This window comes from Calonectris borealis, chromosome 33, assembly GCF_964195595.1.
Source record: "Calonectris borealis chromosome 33, bCalBor7.hap1.2, whole genome shotgun sequence".
NCBI lineage: Eukaryota > Metazoa > Chordata > Aves > Procellariiformes > Procellariidae > Calonectris > Calonectris borealis.
In genome coordinates, this window is record NC_134344.1 from 1,086,498 (window position 1) to 1,105,441 (window position 18,944).

The following is an 18,944-nucleotide window of genomic DNA, read 5'->3' on the forward strand; positions in this document are numbered from 1 at the left end:
CCATCAGTAGGCTCCAGAGTGAATGCGTAACAAACGCGACCACACCCATGACATCAGCTGCTTTTTTTTTTTTTTTTTTTTCCACCAGTTTATTATTAATGTACAAAATATACAAAAGGGGGAGGGGCGGGCGCAGGGCCCCTCCCCCGGCCAAGTTTTCACAGAAAACAGCGTCCGGCGCAGCCCCTCCCCCCCTTCCCCCAACCAAAACCCCACCCCCACCCCGGCGGCGCAGCCCCGGGCGGCGGCGTGTCGCACGTGCGCGTGCGAGTGGGGGGTGCAACGGCCCCGGGCGCAAGGGGGGAGGGGTGGGGGTGGGGGGCAGGGGAAAAGGGGGGGTGGGGAGGGCTTTGAGACCCCCCAAGTTGGGGGTGGGGGGAAGGGTGTTTGGCCCTGGGGGGGGCAATTGGGGCCCTGGAGGGGGGGGGAGGGGGGGGGAGGGGGGACTCCCCCCCCACCATGGGGTGGCCCCGGGGGGGTATTTACACCCCACCAAGGGCTGATTTACCCCCCGTTAATGCCCCCAAAGGGGGTAAATTTGGCCCCACCAGGGGTTATTACACCCAGGGGGGTATTTACACCCGCGGGGGAGGGGTATTTACACCCTGGCAGCAGCATTTTAACCCCGGGGGGGTAAATTAGTGTGTTGGGGGGTAGTTACACCCTTCTGAGGGGGGATTTACACCTCCCCGGGGGGGGGGGCATTTACCCCTGGGGGGGTTGTTGGGGCCCTGGGGGAGGGGTGTCACCCTTCGGGGGGTCCGGCCCCCTGCGGAGGGGGATTTACCCCCCCCGGGTGGGTAATTATGCCCCATAGGTGGGTATTTACACCCCATAGACGGGCATTTAGGTGCTGCTGGGGGGAGGGGAGGAGGACTTACGCCCCATAGGTGGGCACTTACGCCCCATAGGCGGGTATTTCTGCCCCATAGGTGGGTGTTTACGCCCCATAGGTGGGTATTTACGCCCCTCAGAGGGTATTTACGCCCCATAGGTGGGTATTTACGCCCCTCAGAGGGTATTTACGCCCCATAGGTGGGTATTTACGCCCCATAGGTGGGTATTTACGCCCCTCGGAGGGTATTTACGCCCCATAGGTGGGTATTTACGCCCCATAGGTGGGTATTTACGCCCTGGGAGGGGATTTGCTTTCAGCGCCGGGGGCATCACCGCGGCCTCACAGAAGCCATAAAGTTGGCGGCTGCAGCGCGAGTCTGAGAGGAGGAAGAGGAGGAGGAGGGGGAGGGGAGGAAGGGCAGGAGGAGGAGGAGGAGGAGGCGGCGGCGGCGGCGGCGCGGGAGGAAGGGCGGCGGCGGGCGCTACGGCAGGGGCGGCCCGTTGACGCCGGGGTGGTAGAAGGCACAGTTGTTCTCGTACCTGCAGCTGCCCTTCAGCATGAAGTGGCGACAGACGGCGCGGCTCGACATGTCTGCGTGAGAGAAAATGGGGGGGGGGGGGGGGGGAAGGCGCGTCAGGCGCCGGCGCCCCGGCCCCACGGCGGCCCCACGGCGGCAGCTTTGGGAGAAGGTGGGGGGGGGGATGGGGAGGGGGGGGACATGGGGGGACACACACGCACACACACACACACGCGCACACACGCGGCTTGGTGTGGGGCGGCCGTGGGGCGGCAATGGGCCCCACGGCGAACCCCAGCGGCCTGGCCCTGGGGGGGGGGGAGGGGGTGCGGCTATGGGGCTGGCCCCCCTGCTATGGGGCTGGCCCCCCTGCTATGGGGCAGCGGTGGAGCCCCACGGCGGGCCGTGGTCTCTGTCCTAACGCCTCTATGGGGCTGGTTTTGGCCGTGGGGAGGAGCCCCAGGGCGCCCCGATCCCCGCCCTAGAGCCTGGTGTGGGGCTGGGCTGGTCCCTGTGCGCGGCCGTGGGGCGGCCGTGGGGCAGGGGCAGACCCCCCCCCCCACGGCGCCCGAGCCCGGCCTTAGGGGCTGGGCTGGTCCCTGTGCACGGCCGTGGGGCAGCCCCAGAGATGCTGAGCCCGGCCCCAGGCTGGAGCCGTGGGGCAGAGCGCCCCGGGCCCGGCCCTGTCGCCCTGTGGGGTGGCCCGGCAGCTCCCAGCAGCCTCGCTGCCCCTGCTAGAGCTGGTTTTAGCTGCCAGACTGCCCTGCTGCCCCTCCTAGAGCTGGTTTTAGCTCCCAGCATGCCTTGCTGCCCCTCCTAGAGCTGGTTTTAACTCCCAGCATGCCCTGCTGCCCATCCTAGAGCTGGTTTTAGCTGCCAGACTGCCCTGCTGCCCCTCTCAGAGCTGGTTTTAGCTCCCAGCAGCCTCGCTGCCCCTGCTAGAGCTGGTTTTAGCTCCCAGCATGCCTCATTGCCCCGTCTAGAGCTGGTTTTAACTCCCAGCATGCCCTGCTGCCCCTCCTAGAGCTGGTTTTAGCTCCCAGCAGCCTCATTGCCCCTCCTAGAGCTGGTTTTAGCTCCCAGCAGCCTCGCTGCCCCTGCTAGAGCTGGTTTTAGCTCCCAGCATGCCCTGCTGCCCCTCCTAGAGCTGGTTTTAACTCCCAGCATGCCTCATTGCCCCTTCTAGAGCTGGTTTTAGCTCCCAGCAGCCTCATTGCCCCTCCTAGAGCTGGTTTTAGCTCCCAGCATGCCTCGCTGCCCATCCTAGAGCTGGTTTTAGCTCCCAGCATGCCCTGCTGCCCCTCCTAGAGCTGGTTTTAACTCCCAGCATGCCTCGCTGCCCATCCTAGAGCTGGTTTTAGCTGCCAGACTGCCCTGCTGCCCCTCCTAGAGCTGGTTTTAACTCCCAGCAGCCTCGCTGCCCCTCCTAGAGCTGGTTTTAGCTCCCAGCATGCCTCGCTGCCCATCCTAGAGCTGGTTTTAACTCCCAGCAGCCTCGCTGCCCCTCCTAGAGCTGGTTTTAGCTCCCAGCATGCCTCATTGCCCATCCTAGAGCTGGTTTTAGCTGCCAGACTGCCCTGCTGCCCCTCCTAGAGCTGGTTTTAGCTCCCAGCATGCCCTGCTGCCCCTCTTAGAGCTGGTTTTAGCTCCCAGCATGCCTCATTGCCCCTCCTAGAGCTGGTTTTAGCTGCCAGACTGCCTCGCTGCCCCTCCTAGAGCTGGTTTTAACTCCCAGCATGCCCTGCTGCCCCTCCTAGAGCTGGTTTTAGCTCCCAGCATGCCTCGCTGCCCCTCCTAGAGCTGGTTTTAGCTCCCAGCATGCCTCATTGCCCATCCTAGAGCTGGTTTTAGCTGCCAGACTGCCCTGCTGCCCCTCCTAGAGCTGGTTTTAGCTCCCAGCATGCCCTGCTGCCCATCCTAGAGCTGGTTTTAGCTCCCAGCATGCCCTGCTGCCCCTCTTAGAGCTGGTTTTAGCTCCCAGCATGCCTCGCTGCCCATCCTAGAGCTGGTTTTAGCTCCCAGCATGCCTCGCTGCCCATCCTAGAGCTGGTTTTAGCTCCCAGCATGCCTCATTGCCCCTCCTAGAGCTGGTTTTAGCTGCCAGACTGCCTTGCTGCCCCTCCTAGAGCTGGTTTTAACTCCCAGCATGCCCTGCTGCCCCTCCTAGAGCTGGTTTTAGCTCCCAGCATGCCTCATTGCCCCTTCTAGAGCTGGTTTTAACTCCCAGCATGCCTTGCTGCCCATCCTAGAGCTGGTTTTAGCTGCCAGACTGCCCTGCTGCCCATCCTAGAGCTGGTTTTAGCTCCCAGCATGCCTCGCTGCCCCTCCTAGAGCTGGTTTTAGCTCCCAGCAGCCTCATTGCCCCTCCTAGAGCTGGTTTTAGCTGCCAGACTGCCCTGCTGCCCCTCCTAGAGCTGGTTTTAACTCCCAGCATGCCCTGCTGCCCATCCTAGAGTTGGTTTTAGCTGCCAGACTGCCCTGCTGCCCATCCTAGAGCTGGTTTTAGCTCCCAGCATGCCTCATTGCCCCTCCTAGAGCTGGTTTTAACTCCCAGCATGCCTCATTGCCCATCCTAGAGCTGGTTTTAGCTCCCAGCATGCCCTGCTGCCCCTCCTAGAGCTGGTTTTAACTCCCAGCATGCCCTGCTGCCCATCCTAGAGCTGGTTTTAGCTGCCAGACTGCCCTGCTGCCCCTCCTAGAGCTGGTTTTAACTCCCAGCATGCCCTGCTGCCCCTCCTAGAGCTGGTTTTAGCTCCCAGCATGCCTCATCGCCCATCCTAGAGCTGGTTTTAACTCCCAGCATGCCTTGCTGCCCATCCTAGAGCTGGTTTTAGCTCCCAGCATGCCTCACTGCCCCTCCTAGAGCTGGTTTTAACTCCCAGCATGCCTCGCTGCCCCTCCTAGAGCTGGTTTTAGCTCCCAGCATGCCTCACTGCCCCTCCTAGAGCTGGTTTTAGCTCCCAGCATGCCCTGCTGCCCCTCCTAGAGCTGGTTTTAGCTGCCAGACTGCCCTGCTGCCCCTCTTAGAGCTGGTTTTAACTCCCAGCATGCCTCGCTGCCCCGTCTAGAGCTGGTTTTAGCTGCCAGACTGCCCTGCTGCCCCTCTTAGAGCTGGTTTTAGCTCCCAGCATGCCTCGCTGCCCCGTCTAGAGCTGGTTTTAGCTGCCAGCATGCCTCATTGCCCCGTCTAGAGCTGGTTTTAGCTGCCAGCATGCCCTGCTGCCCCTCCTAGAGCTGGTTTTAGCTCCCAGCATGCCTCGCTGCCCCGTCTAGAGCTGGTTTTAGCTGCCAGCATGCCCTGCTGCCCCTCCTAGAGCTGGTTTTAGCTCCCAGCATGCCTTGCTGCCCTAGAGCCGCCCTCCACCTCCCAGCATGCCTCGCTGCCCCCGCCCCATAGCTGCCCTGCGGCCGTGGGGAGGGGGTCCCTACGCTCCCAGCATGCCCTGCGGCCGCCATGGGGGGGGGTCTCCTCTCTTCCCCCCCGCCCCGCCCTAGAGCCCCATGGGGGGCCGGCGCCAGTCGGGGCCCCTCCCCCAAGGCCCGGGGGGCTCGAGGGGTTGGAGGGGGTGGGGAGGGGGCTCCCCCCCCCGCCACCGGGGCAGGAAGGGCGGGGGGGGCGGGGGCGGGGAGGGGGCACCCACGGGCCCCTCCCAGCCGGGGCCGGGCCCCCCCCAGAGCCAGGCCCCGCAGCCGCCGCCCCCCCCCCCTCGCGAGGGAGGGGCCGGGGGGGGCCCTCCCCCTCCCCCGCATTTACCTCCTCCGTGGCCTCCGCCGTGGCCCCGGGGGTGTTCGCCGGGGTGGCCTCTGCCGTGATCGCCGTGGCTACCGGGGGGCCCCCCCCTTGTGCCGCCACCGCCGCCGCCGCCATTTGGGGGGCCCCCGTTGCGACCCCCCCCTCCGCCGCCGCCACCGCCGCCGCCGCGGCATCGGTACGGGGGTTCGGCGCCGCTACGGCCGCGGGGACGGTGAAATGGGCTCCCCCCGCGCATGCCGCCGCCGCCGCCGCCGCCGTGGGGGCCACCCCGCAGGGTTCCCCCCCCTTCCGGCGTTTCCCAAAAATCGCCGCCGCCGCCGCGTTGTGGGGGGGGCGGCCCTAAAAGTCGGGGACCGCCGGGGATCCCCGGTCCTGGGGGGAGGCTGGGTCCCCCCCCGCCTCCTCCGTGGGGTCCTGTGGGGAGGGGAAGAGAGAGAGAATAAAGGGTGAGGGGGGGTTGTGGGTGACACCCCCCCCTCCTCGTGTCCCCGCCGGTGTCCCCCCAGTGTCACTTACCCGGCAGGGGCCCCCCCGGCGGGAAGTGCTGCATGGCCTTGGGGCCGGGCGGGAAGCCATTGGCCATGGGGCCGGGGCCCAGCAAACCATGGGGCACTGTGGGGAGAAAAGGGGCGGGGTTAGGAAAAAGGGCGGGACCCCCAGACCCCGCCCAGAGCCCCGCCCGAAGTCCCCCGTGTCCCCCCTAAACAGGGGACAGGGGCTGGTGGCACACAACCCCCCCCCCAAGGGGGCGTGGCCCCAGGGCGAAGGGGCGTGTCATGTCCCCAAGTTAAGGGGAGCCCCGCCCCCTGTCCCCCCAGAGGACAGGGGGTCCCCGGGGGCACCCAGAGCTTGTCCCCAAATTAAGGGGACCCCAAGACCCCTCCCGTGTCACCCCAGAGGACACGGGGTCCCCGAGGGCACCCAGATAATGTCCCCAAAGCAAGGGGACCCCAAACCCCGCCCCGTGTCACCCCAGAGGGGGACACAGGGTCCCCAACTGTCCCCACCTTTTGTCCCCAACACAAAGGGACCCCCAAAACGCCCCGTGTCACCCCAGAGGGGGACACAGGGTCCCCAACTGTCCCCACCTCGTCCCCAACCCAAAGGGACCCCCAGTGTCACCCCAGAGAGGGACACGGGGTCCCCGGTGCCACCCAGGCCATGTCCCCAGGCTGAGGGGACACAGCTCCGTGTCACCTCCCACCAGAGAGGGGACGGGTCCCCAACGTCCCACCCACCCCAGCATGTCCCCAAACCCAGGGGACACCCGAGTCGCCCCTGGGGGGCGGGGGACAGGTCCCCAGCAGCACTTAAAGCAGGTCCCCAAGTCGAGGGGACACCCATGTCCCCCGCCGTGTCACCCCCGGCACAGGGGACACATTGCTGGCAGCACCCCAGCCCACAGGGACACTTGGGGACACGTGTCACATGTCCCCAACCCTCAGGGACACCCCCCTCCCCCCACGTGTCCCCGTGTCCCCCCAGGGATGGGGACAGTGGATGCCCAGAGGACCCCGGTGTCACCAAGCTGTGGTGACACCCCCACCCCCCCCCCAGTGTCACCTCAGCCCAGAGCGTGTCCCCAAATCAAAGGGACCCCCAGGGCAGGGGACAGTGTCCCCAAGAGTCCCCACTGTGTCCCCAAGCCAAGGGCAGCCCCACGCCACTGCTAGGGCAGGTGACAGTGTCCCCAAGTGTGTCCCTGAGCATGTCCCCAAGCTAAGGACACCCCTACAGCACCGCCAGGGCACTGGACGGTGTCCCCAGCTGTGTCCCCATCGTGTCCCCAAGCCAAGGGCAGCCCCACGTCCTCGCTGGGGCAGGGCACAGTGTCCCCAACTGTGTCCCCAAGCCAAGGGCAGCCCCATGTCCCTATGGGGCAGGGGACAGTGTCCCCAAGTGTGTCCCCAAGCCAAGGACAGCCCCATGTCCCTCCCTGGGCAGTGTCCCCAACAGTCCCCTGAGCGTGTCCCCAAGCCAAGGGCTGTCCCACGTCCCTATGGGGCAGGGGACAGTGTCCCCAACAGTGTCCCCAAGGCAAGAGCACCCCCATGTTCCTGCCTGGGCACTAGACAGTGTCCCCAGCTGGGTCCCCATCGTGTCCCCAAGGCAAGGACAGCCCCATGTCCCCAGTGGGTGGGGGACAGTGTCCCCATCGTGTCCCCAAGCCAAGGGCAGCCTCATGTCCCCAGTGGGTGGGGGACAGTGTCCCCATCGTGTCCCCAAGCCAAGGGCAGCCTCATGTCCCCAGTGGGTGGGGGACAGTGTCCCCATCGTGTCCCCAAGCCAAGGGCAGCCTCATGTCCCCAGTGGGTGGGGGACAGTGTCCCCATCGTGTCCCCAAGCCAAGGGCAGCCCCATGTCCCCACTGGGTGGGGGACAGTGTCCCCATCGTGTCCCCAAGCCAAGGGCAGCCCCATGTCCCCACTGGGTGGGGGACGGTGTCCCCACTGTGTCCCCCCCCCACCACCTCCCCTATCCCCCCCTCAGGGACAGGAACCAGGCTCCCCCCCGCCCCCAGCTGTGTCCCCTTCCCCACTGGTGACAGGGTGTCCCCACTGGTGACAGGGTGTCCCCACCGGCGGCCCCCCCTCACCTCCGCTGGGCCCCGGGGGCTGGGCCTGCAGGTTTCCCAACAAATGTTTGATTTTATCCGAATAATCCGGTTGCTTCAGCAGCTCCTCGGCTTTGTGGGTGCTGGGGCCACCCTGCGGGAGGGGAGAGAGAGTGAGCGGGGGGGAGGGGGAGGGGAACCGAAAACCAACCACAACAACAACAACGAGGGGTGCCCCCCTTCCCCTCCCCCGCAGCGCCGCCGCCGCCCCCCCCCGCTTTGTGTCACCCCGGGTTTGTTTTTTTTTTTTGGGGGGGGGGGAGGAGGGGAGGGGAGGGGGGAGGGGGCCGGGGGTTACCATGATGGAGGTGAGGATCTCCTGCATGTTGATGGGGGCGGCGGGCGCCGGCCCCTGGGGGCTCTTCCCCGCCCCCACGCTCCCCATCAGGTTTGCCAGCACCGGGGGGAGTTTGGCACCGCCGGCACCGCCGGCATCCGGGGAGGGCGAGGCGGCGCCGGCTTCCAATCCTTCGGGATAGGCGACCTCCTCGGCGGAGCAATCCTGGGGAGGGGAGAGATAGGGGTGAGGGGGGGGGGAGGGGCTGCGCTATTTTGGGGTGGGGGGGGGAGGGGAGGGGAGGGGGGGGGCTATGGCGGCACGGCGCGGCGCGGCGCGGGCGCTTACCTCATCCAGGGGGATCAGTTTGGGCGGCAGCGGTTCGTAGGATTCCGGATCGGGTTCGTGGGGGCTGTCGGGGACGCTGTGGGGGGGGAAGGGGGAAGGAAAAAGGTGGGGGTGAGTGGATCCCTGGGATCTGGTGCCGGCTCCCCCCTCCCAGGGGATCCAGACCCCCAATAGCTCTCCCCCGCCGACTCTAGATCCTCAAATCCTGGGTGGCCCCCCAAAGGCTTTAGATCCTCAGGGATCCTCTGTGCGTCCTCCCCTCAAAAACTTCGGATCCTCAGGGATCCTGTGTCTGCGCCCCCCCGCAAAGACTTTGGATCCTCAGGGATCCTCTCTGTGTGTGTCCCAATCCACTGGATCCTCAGGGATCCTGTGTCTGTGCCTTCCCCAAAGACTTTGGATCCTCAGGGATCCTCTGTGTGTCTCCCCAAAGACTTTGGATCCTCAGGGATCCTGTGTGCCATCCCCCCCACCAAAGACTTTGGATCCTCAGGGATCCTGTGTGCCATCCCCCCCACCAAAGACTTTGGATCCTCAGGGATCCTGTGTCTGCACCCCCCCCCCCAAAAAAACTTTGGATCCTCAGGGATCCTGTGTGTGTCCCCCCCAAAGACTTTGGATCCTCAGGGATCCCACAGGCTCCAGAAAGCTCCCCCAGGCACCAGATTCCTTGGGGATTACAGGAGATTCGGGCCCCAGCAATCTGCTCCCCCCACCCGACTTTGGATCCATGGGGAGCTGGGTCCTGAAAACTTCCCCTTTGGCTCTGGATCCCCACAGATCCCTAGGGATCTGGGCCTCCAAAACCTTCCCTGCCAGCTCTAGATCCTCACAGATCCCAAGGGATCTGGGCCCTGAAAACCTCTCCCCTCCCCTGGCTCTGGATCCCTGAAAACCTCCCCCTGGGCTCAGGATCCTCAGAGGTCCCAGAGGATCTGGGCCCTGAAAATCTCCCCCCAAGGCTCCAGATCCTCGGGGATCCTGAAAGACTTGGGGCCCAGCGATCGGCTCCCCCTTTCAGACCCCCAAAGATCCCAAGGCATCTGGGCTCCACCAAGCTCCCCCCTGGCTCTAGATCCGCAGAGATCCCAGAGGATCCAGACTCCGGCAGAGTCTCTGCCCAGCCCCTGGATCCCTATAGATCTCCACACCAGGCGCAATCGAACCTCCGACCCCGTTGATCCCGGTGGGACCGAGGCTCCCACACCCCCCCCGGGAGGTTGTGCTGCTCCTGCCCAGCCTCCAGCAGCAGATCCACAGGGATCCTGGGGACACCCAGCTCCAGACCCCAAGGGATCTCAGGGATCTGAGCTCCAGACACATCCCACAGCCCCTGACACATGGATCCCTGAGGCAGCACCAGGAAGATGCCTCACACGTGCCCGATCCCCAGGAATCCCCTGACCCTGCTGAGTGGATCCAGAGGATCTGGATCCCAAGGGATCCCAGCTCCATCACCCTCCCACGGCCCACCCACTCAGGACGCCTCTGCGGACCCTCACACCGGGGAGGAACAACCCCGTTAATCCTTGGGATCCCCCCCGGGAGGGGGATCAGGGTGCCGGGGATCCCTCCCAGCCCTGAGCCAAGGGATCCCCTGGGGCGATCCACCTCCCAAGTAGATCTAAAGGCGGGGGGGCGGATTTAGCACCCCCTTGCGAGGAGAGGGAAAATCCACGGTTCTAAGTCACCTCTCAGGAGCGGGGCTCTTCCCTGAGCTGCTAAAGGATCCCAAGGGATCCACTCACCTCTCCTTGGACAAAAAAAGCTCCTGCAAGATCCCTTTCACCCTCTCGGCCTGCGTGAAACGTTCCCGGCTGCCGCTGCCCGGCACGACGAGAGGAGCGGGAAGATCGAGGAGCTTGGGATAAAACCAGGGCACCTTCTCCTCCATGGCGTCGTGGCTGAGGCGCCGGGCCGTCTCGAAGGCCTGGCGATCCATCAGCATCTCCCGCTTGGCCGCCTCCCCAAAATCCTTGATCTTGTTAACGTTGACTGCAGGGGGGACACAACAGCGTCACCCCCAAAAGTTGGGGGACGCGGAAGTGGGGGACGCAGCCGGGGGGAAGGGAGGGGCCTCACCTCGCTCGGTTTCGTCCAGTTCGAAGTAGAAGTATTCGCGGAGTTTGCTCTCCTCCGGCCAACTCACCGTTTTCTTTTTCCGACCTTTTTTGGTGAGCTGGCCGCTTTCCGTCGGGTTTTCCATGGTTTTGGTGTCACCGCTCGTCTCCGCCGAGCCTGCGAGAGGGATCCCGGGGGGGCTCAGCACCCGTATTAACCCCCCCACCACCACCCCCTCCCATGGTTTTCCCCCCTCCCGTCACCCCAACTTACAGGTCTCCATCAGCTCCGGCACTTCCACGGCCGGCACCGGCGTTCCGGGTCGATCCGTCTCCATCGGCTCCGAAGCGGCGCTGGGCTCCGGAGAGGAAGGTTTGGCGGAGCTGGCTTCGGGAGCCGGCTTCCCCTCGAAGGGACTGGGCTGGGGGGCGAGGAGAGGGTGGTTATGATCCAGGGGGTTTCTGGGTAAGGAGGGAACCCTGATATTCGGGGAGGGGACCCCGATATCCGGGGAGGGGACCCCGATATCCGGGGAGGGGACCCCCCACCTTGGCCGCCGTGGGGGACAAGACCTTCTTCTTCTTCTTGATCTTGATGCCGGGGACGGGAGCGGAGTTGAGGGCGTCGAGGAAGCCCAGGCCTTCCATGGCTGGGGGAAGGAGGGGAGGTGTCACCCAAAAACCCCCAAATTGTCCCCAAAACGGCACCCAAATGGTCCCCAAAACGGCACCCAAATGGTCCCCAAAACGGCACCCAACGTGCCAACCAAAACCACCCAAATTGCCCCCAAAACGGCACCCAAGCGTCCCCAAAAGGGCACAAAATTTTCCCCAAAAAAGGCATCCAGGTGTCACCCAAAACCACCCAAAGTGTCCCCCCAAAATTGTTCCCAAAAAGGCACCCAGGTGTCACCCAAAAAGGCACCCAAATTGTCCCCAAAACGGCACCCAAATTGTCCCCCAAAAATTGTCCCCAAAAGGCACCCAAATTGTCCCCCAAAAAGAACCCAGGTACCCCCAAAAAGCACCCAAAGTGTCCCCCCAAAAGGTACCCAAATTGTCCCTCCAAAAGTCACACAGGCGTCCCCAAAAGGGCACCCAATTGTTCCCCAAAAATTGTCCCCAAAAAGGCACCCAGGTGTCACTCAAAACCACCCAAATTGTCCCCAAAAAGGCATCCAAGTGTCACCCAAAAGGCCCCCAAAAAGAACCCGAAGTGTCCCCAAAAGGGCACTCAAAGTGTCCCCAAAAAGGCACCCAAATTGTCCCCCAAAAGGCACCCAAAGTGTCTCCCAAAAATTGTCCCAAAAGGCACCCAAAGTGTCCCCAAAAAGGCACCCAGGTGTCTCCCAAAAACTGTCCCAAAAGGCACCCAAAGTGTCCCCCAAAAACTGTCCCAAAAGGCACCCAAAGTGTCCCCAAAAATTGTCCCAAAAGGCACCCAAAGTGTCCCCCAAAAACTGTCCCAGAAGGCACCCAAAGTGTCCCCAAAAATTGTCCCAAAAAGGCACCCAAAGTGTCCCCCAAATTGGCGCTCAAAGTGTCCCCCAAAAACTGTCCCAAAAGGCACCCAAAGTGTCCCCATAAAGGCACCCAAAGTGTCCCCCAAACTGGCGCCCAAAGTGTCCCCCAAAAACTGTCCCAAAAGGCACCCAAAGTGTCCCCCAAATTGGCGCCCAAAGTGTCCCCCAAAAACTGTCCCAAAAGGCACCCGGCGCCCCCAAAAGGCACCCAAAGCGCCCCCAAAAGGCACCCGGCGCCCCCCAAAAGGCACCCAAAGCGCCCCCCAAAAGGCACCCAAAGCGCCCCCCAAAAGGCACCCGGCGCCCCCACTCACGCTGGGGCGGGATGATCTTGACTTTGATCTCCTTGGTGGCGTTGGGTGCTGTGTTCAGGGGTTTGTATTTCTTCTCGGCGGGGGGCGCGTCCCCGGGAAGGGAGGAGATGCTGCGGGACAGGGGGGGGCCGGTCAGGCGCCGGAAGGACCCCAAAAACGGCCCCCAGCCCCCCAAATGCTCAAAAGGAAGCCCGAGGCCCCCCAAAACAGCCCACAGCCTCTCAAAAGCAGCCCCAAGACCCCTATTTCCACCCCAAAACCAGCCCCGAGACCTCTATTTCCTTGCTGAGACCCCCCAAAAGCAGCCCCGAGACCCCCAAAAGCAGCCCCGAGACCCCCAAAAGCAGCCCCGAGACCCCTATTTCCTCATTGAGACCCCCAAAAGCAGCCCCAAGACCCCCAAAAGCAGCCCTGAACCCCTATTTCCTCACTGATACCCCCAAAAGCAGCCCCGAGTCCCCCAAAAGCAGCCCCGAGACTCCCAAAAGCAGCCCCGAGACCCCCAAAAGCAGCCCCGAGACCCCTATTTCCTCACTGAGACCCCCAAAAGCAGCCCCAAGTCCCCTATTTCTACCCCGAAACCCTCAAAATCAGCCCCGAGACCCCTATTTCCTCACTGAGACCCGCAAAAGCAGCCCCGAGACCCCCAAAAGCAGCCTTGAGTCCCCTATTTCCACCCCGAGACCCCTATTTCCTCACTGAGACACCCAAAAACAGCCCCGAGACCCCCCAAAAGCAGCCCCGAGTCCCCTATTTCCTCACTGAGACCCCTAAAAGCTGCCCCAAGACCCCCAAAAGCAGCCCCGAGACCCCTATTTCCTCACTGAGACCCCCAAAAGCAGCCCCGAGACCCCTAAAAGCAGCCTTGAGTCCCCTATTTCCACCCCGAGACCCCCAAGACAGCCCCGAGACCCCTATTTCCTGAGACCCCCAAAAGCAGCCCCGAGACCCCTATTTCCTCACTGAGACCCCCAAAAGCAGCCCTGAGACCCTTATTTTCTCCCTAAGACCCCCAAAAGCAGCCCCAAGTCCCCTATTTCTACCCCGAAACCCCCAAAATCAGCCCCGAGATCTCTATTTCCTCACTGAGATCCCCAAAAGCAGCCCCGAGACCCCCAAAAGCAGCCTTGAGTCCCCTATTTCCACCCCGAGACCCCTATTTCCTCACTGAGATACCCAAAACCAGCCCTGAGACCCCCCAAAAGCAGCCCCGAGTCCCCTATTTCCTCACTGAGACCCCTAAAAGCTGCCCCAAGACCCCCAAAAGCAACCCCGAGACCCCTATTTCCTCACTGAGACCCCCAAAAGCAGCCCTGAGATCCCCAAAAGCAGCCCTGAGACCCCTACTTCTACCCCGAGACCCCCAAAAGCACCCCCGGACTCACTTTTGCCTCTTTATGGGCATCGGTTTCAGATTGTATTTATCAACGATAGAAGACGAGTTCGTTTTCTTCACAGGCGCTAACGAAGGCGTCTCCATTTCCAACCCTGTTTTGGGGTGGCGGGGGGAGAACATCGTTAGCGCGTCCCCTCACAGCACCCCACGAGCGACCGCGGCCCCTCTAATTCCCTAACGTCCCGGTTCCGGCTGGGACAGAGTTCATTTTCTTCCTAATAACGGGTGTAGCGCGGTGTTTTGGGGTTAGCGTGAGAAGAACGTTGATAACACCCCGATGTTTCAGTTGTTGCTAAGCAGCGTTTACACTAATCAAGGACTTTTTAGCTTCCCAAGTTCTGCCGGGTGCTGGGAGGAAGCATTTGCATTGTGCATCGCTTATTTTCCATATTTTATCATCATCATCATCATTTTCCCTTCTTTTTTCGTTGTATTAAACTGTCTTTATCTCAATCCATGAATTTCACCCTTTTTTTTCCCCCGATTCTCTCCGCCATCCCACAGCGAGCGGCTGCGTGGTGTTTAGCTACCGCTTACGGCTAAACCACGACACCCAAAAAGCCCCAAAACAGCCCCAAAATCTGCCGTTGCCCCACGGGACAGAGCGGGAATTACCGGTGGAGCGGAATTTGGCGTGGCTGGGAGCGGTGGTGCGCAAAGATTTGGGTTTCTCCCGCTTTTTCTCCGGCACCTCCTCGGTTTTAGCCTCGGTTTTGGCTTCTTGGGGTTTCTCTTGGACGGGTGTTTTGCTTTTGTTTTCCTCTTTCCGCTTCTTTTTATCCCGTTCTGGGGGAAAAAAGAGGAGAAAAGGGTGAGACGCTGGTGTTGGATTGAGGGGAGGGAGGAAGAAGAGGGGGCGCAGGGGGGGCGCTCACCGGTGGGCTGGGCGCTGCTCTGGGAGCGGATGACACCCATCCAGTCGCTGACGAGGATGGAGGCGAGGCGGCGCAGTTCTGCGGGGAGAGAAGGGGTGAAGGGGGGATTTTTGGGGGGGTTCGAGGGGTTTTGGGGGGTCTGAGGGGTTTTTTGGGGAGGCAGGGGGGGTGCTCACCTTCATCATCGCTTGATTTGCTGAGCTGCTTCACCAGCTTTGCTGTGTTGTTCTGGAAAAGATGGAGGTGCAGGGTGAGCGGCAGCGTGCGGGGGGACAAAAGCCACCCTGGGGACCCAAAAGCCACCCTGGGAGGGACAAAAGTCACCCTGGGGAGGGACAAAAGTCACCCCGGTGGAAACAAAAGCCATCTGGCAGGGACAAAAGCCACCTTGGGGGGACAAAAGTAACCCAGGGAGGGACAAAAGTCACCCGGGGAGGGCCAAAAGCCAACCCAAGGGTCAGAAGTCACCTAAGGGGATGCAAAAGCCACCCTGGGGGGACACAAAAGCCACCCAGGGAACATAAAAAACACCTCGAGGGGGGACAAAAGACACCCTAGGGACCCAAAAGCCACCCTGGGAGGGACAAAAGTCACCCAGGGAGGGACAAAAGTCAGCCGAGGGGACCCAAAAGCCACCCTGAGGGGACAAAAGTCACCCAGAGAGATGCAAAAGCCACTTAAAGGAGACAAAAGCCACCTTGGGGACCCAAAAGCCACCTTGGGGGGGGACAGAAGTCATCTGGGGGGATGCAAAAGCTACCTTGGGGACCCAAAAACCACTCAAGGGAGACAAAAGCCACCTTGGGGAGACAAAAGTCACTGGAGGGAATGCATAAACCACCCCGGGGACCGAAAAGCCACCCTAGGGGGACCAAAGCCACCCGGGGAGAGACAAAAGTCACCCTGGGGACCTAAAATCCACTTTGGGGATCCAAAAGCTACCCCAGGGGGAACAAAAAGCCACTTGGGGGGACGCAAAAGCCAGTCAAGGGAGACAAAAGCCACCCCAGGGATGCAAAAGCCACCTTGGGGGGCCAAAAAGCCACTCAATGGAGACAAAAGCCACCCCAGGTGGGACAAAAGCCACCCCGAGGACCCAAAAGCCACTTTGGGGGGACAAAAGTAATGCCGGGGGGGGATGCAAAAGCCACCCTGGGGGGACAAAAATCACCCAGGGGGATGTAAAAGCCACACAGGGGGGACCCAAAAGCCACCCTGGGGTAGGACAGAAGCCACATGGGGGACACAAAAGCCACCCGGGGGGGGGGGGGGGACAGGGAGGCCACCCCGACCTGTTTGAGGTGGTCGACGGTGAGGGGCAGGTGCTGCAGGGTGAGGAGGATCTGCTGCAGGAAGGGGACGTTGTTGGAGGCTTTGGAACTGGTGAGCCACGTGTTGAGCAGCTTGTAACCCCCGATCCGGATAAATCTAGGGGGGAAAAGGGGGAAAATCCATCAGGATCCAGCCAGAATAGGGTGATCCCCCCCCCCAAATCCTGCTCCCCGGATCCCCCCCTCACTGCTCTTACTTAGCCAGGATGTCCTGCGCCCGCGTCTGCAGCAAAATGTTCAGGTAGATGCAGCGACTCACCATCTTCTGCGAATCCTTCATTAAGCTAGTTAACGAGAAACGAGGCGTCAGGACCCACGGTGACAGCGGGGAGGGGGGGGGACAAGGGGGACGTTTTGGGGACTCACTTGAAGATTTTAGTGATGCCCTCCGTGCTCTTGACCTCGCCATCGCGGCCCAGGAAGCAGTCCAAGCCCTTGAGGAGCTCCTTGGGGTCGATGGGGCCCGAGCCATGGCAGAAAAGCCCCTGAGGGGGGGGGAAAGAAAGGAGAGGGGGGGGTTAGGACAGTGGTGACAACCCCGTGTCCCCCCCGCTAAGCCCCCCCCCCAGCCCTGCCCCCCCACCCCCAAGCCCCACTTTTGTCCCCTTTGAGAAGGTGACGATGACAAAGCCATCACCGGAAACGTTCTTGACCCCAAAAAGGGGGAAATCGCCCCCAAACACGGCTGTCACAAGTGGGGGGGGGGTCCTAAGGGACCCCCAAGGGACAGCGGGGGGTGTCACCCCCCCCCACTGAGGTGACACCGTGGTGACAGAGTGGTCCCGCTCGTGTTTTTAATTGGCGCTGCCACCCCAGGGGGACGGAGACCCCCCCAGACCCTCACCCTGCTCCTGGGGGGCACAGCACCCCATTTTTAATCACACAATCCCCCCCCCCCCCGAAGTTTTACCCTAAGGGTTAATTAATGAGTCGGCACTTAACGAGGCGCAGAGGTCAAGGTGACGAAGGGAAGGACGGCGGCACAAGGGAGAGGGGGGACAGCGGTGACGGCGCAAGATCTGGGGGTGTCACAACCCCCCCCCAATCCAGGGCACATTAAACCCGTCAGCTAACAAATTAGCTATTAATTAGCAGGTTAATAATTACGGCCAGCACCCCACTAATGACTCGGCGTCCATCAGGTCCCTGACCCCGATCCAGCCTGACCCGCCAAGGGGGGATTTCATCCTCCTGACGTCAACCAGCTTCTTAATTACCACTAATTAGAAGCTTCCCCAGCTTAATTACGCCCCAGTTTTGCTAACGAAGGCGGAAAGGTGGCGGCTGCGAGGAGCTGGGCTGCTTTTTTTGGGGGGAGGGGGTGAAAACAGGCCCAAATGCCGCCAGTTTTGGGTGGGGGGCTGAAAAACACCCCAAAATGCCAGTATTGGGGGGGGGGGCCGCAGCCAGCCCCCATTTTCTTCTCACAGCGAAGACTTACGAGCCAGGACTTCGTTAAGCCCCCCCTCCCAGGTTGATTAAAGGATACAGGCAGCGGGAGCCCCCCCCACCCTTCTTAAGGGGGGTATTTTTTTTGGGGGGGGGGGGGGGGTCAGCGAGCCAGGCACAAGCCACCCCTCTGAAAAGACATAAGAGCAAGTTAATTCGAGCACACCCCCCCCAAAATATTCCCCCCCCCCCAAAAAATACAATTAAGGGAGGGGGGGCAACTTATTTTAACCCAAATTGGGGTTTTTTAAGCACAAAAGTCCCTCATAACCTTTGACCCCCCCATGAAATGAGCCAAGAGCTGGTGGCTGAGGGTTTCGGGGCAGGGGGACCTGGGTGTCGTCCCCCCCCCCCAATGTCCCAGGGGCACCCTGAGGTGACAAAGGGGGGGCCACAGCCCTGTCCTGCCTGGGGGGGGGCAGCTTTGTCCGCCCCCCCAAAGAATTTAGGGTTCACCCCCATTTTGGGGGTTGCCCCCCCATTTTGAGGGGGGTCACACAGAAGCAAACACCGACCCGACAGCCCCAGCACCCCCCCGCGCAGGGGTGAAGCCGCTCAAATACCACCGGGGGGGGGGGGCAAAAGGGGTACAGGGGACCCCAAAAAGCACCGAGCCTCCCCTCCAAGGGGGTAAATCACCTCTCAGGGGGGTGGGAGCAAATTCCCCCCCCCCCCCAAAGTAAGGGGGGGGCTTGGCCTGGTCCAACCAGCCCCTGCCAGCAACCAGCCACGAGGCCGAGGAAGGCCTGACCCCCCCCGCCACCGCGTTTTACGCCGCTTTTGCTCATTTCTCCCAAAAAAACAGCTTTTTTGGGGGACAGAACCCGTTTTCAGTGAGGAAGGGGGGTCACGGGGACCCCAAAACCACGCGTGAAGGGGGGGGCTGCCCGCTGTGGCCCCCCCCCAAAGGGGAAATGCTACCACTGGGAAAAGGGCTCTCCCCCCGCGCACACCGGGCTTAATTTGGGGGGGAATGATTAAAAAATTCATCATTTTATTAACAAAATGTCATTTTTTTTAAGAAATTTCTCTACTTTTAACCAAAATCCTTCAGATTTGGGTGTTGAGTGTTTGGTCAGAGCAAGGAGGGGGGGGAGAGGGCGGAAAAAACCCAATAGCTCCCGACCCAGCGCAGCATCCGCATGCACCGGGAGACGGATGGTAAAGCAAAAAAAGGGGGATTTGGGGTTTGTTTTTTGGGTTTTGTTTTAAATTAAAAAAGATAAAAATGAAGGTTGTGAAATGTAATTAAGACCAGAAAGGTTTTTTGCTTACCCGGCGGGTTGCCAGTTGTTCCCCTCCCTTTTGCTGAAGTAAAACCAAGTTCCCTTCGCTTCCTAAGCCTGCACCGCACACAGCACCTCCGCGCTGCCAAACGGGGCAAATTCATTGAAAATCGGGGAAAAAAAAAAAAAAGAGGAGTTTTGGGGTGCGCCCCCCCCCAAAAAGTGATTTTTTGGGTTTTTTTTTTTGGGGGGTGAAGCCCAGTGATAGCATTTCCCTGTCACGATAAATTAAAGGTTATAAGTTGCTTGAGAACGCTGTTTTCCACCCCCCCCCAACACCCCAAAAACCACCACCCAAAACCACCGGGGGGGTCCCCAAAAAAAAAAGGGGGGAGGGGGAAGAGGAAAAGGAAGAGGAGGTT

The 18,944-nt window shown here is 61.6% G+C and overlaps 2 protein-coding genes across 2 annotated transcripts in view; both read right to left on the bottom strand.

The window, feature by feature from the left end:
- Positions 1-61: 61 nt before the first annotated feature.
- On the bottom strand, positions 62-16,353 carry PPP1R10 (protein phosphatase 1 regulatory subunit 10). The gene is made up of 18 exons (XM_075134631.1): positions 16,214-16,353; positions 16,045-16,131; positions 15,809-15,944; positions 14,693-14,744; positions 14,517-14,594; positions 14,257-14,427; positions 13,631-13,733; positions 12,246-12,355; positions 10,958-11,058; positions 10,683-10,830; positions 10,431-10,586; positions 10,097-10,343; positions 8,349-8,424; positions 8,022-8,225; positions 7,706-7,817; positions 5,626-5,721; positions 5,110-5,523; positions 62-1,429 (listed from the first exon to the last, which is right to left on the bottom strand). Exons 2-18 carry the CDS (start codon positions 16,125-16,127, stop codon positions 1,320-1,322), a joined length of 2,397 nt encoding a protein of 798 aa, XP_074990732.1. The 5' UTR covers positions 16,128-16,131; positions 16,214-16,353; the 3' UTR covers positions 62-1,319.
- A 1,046-nt stretch (positions 16,354-17,399) lies between these two features.
- DHX16 (DEAH-box helicase 16) overlaps positions 17,400-18,944 on the bottom strand; it is a 16,679-nt gene continuing 15,134 nt past the window's right edge. The window contains exon 11 of the mRNA XM_075134576.1: positions 17,400-17,426. Within this exon, the coding sequence (XP_074990677.1) occupies positions 17,400-17,426 (27 nt within the window). The remainder of the gene's footprint in view (positions 17,427-18,944) is intronic.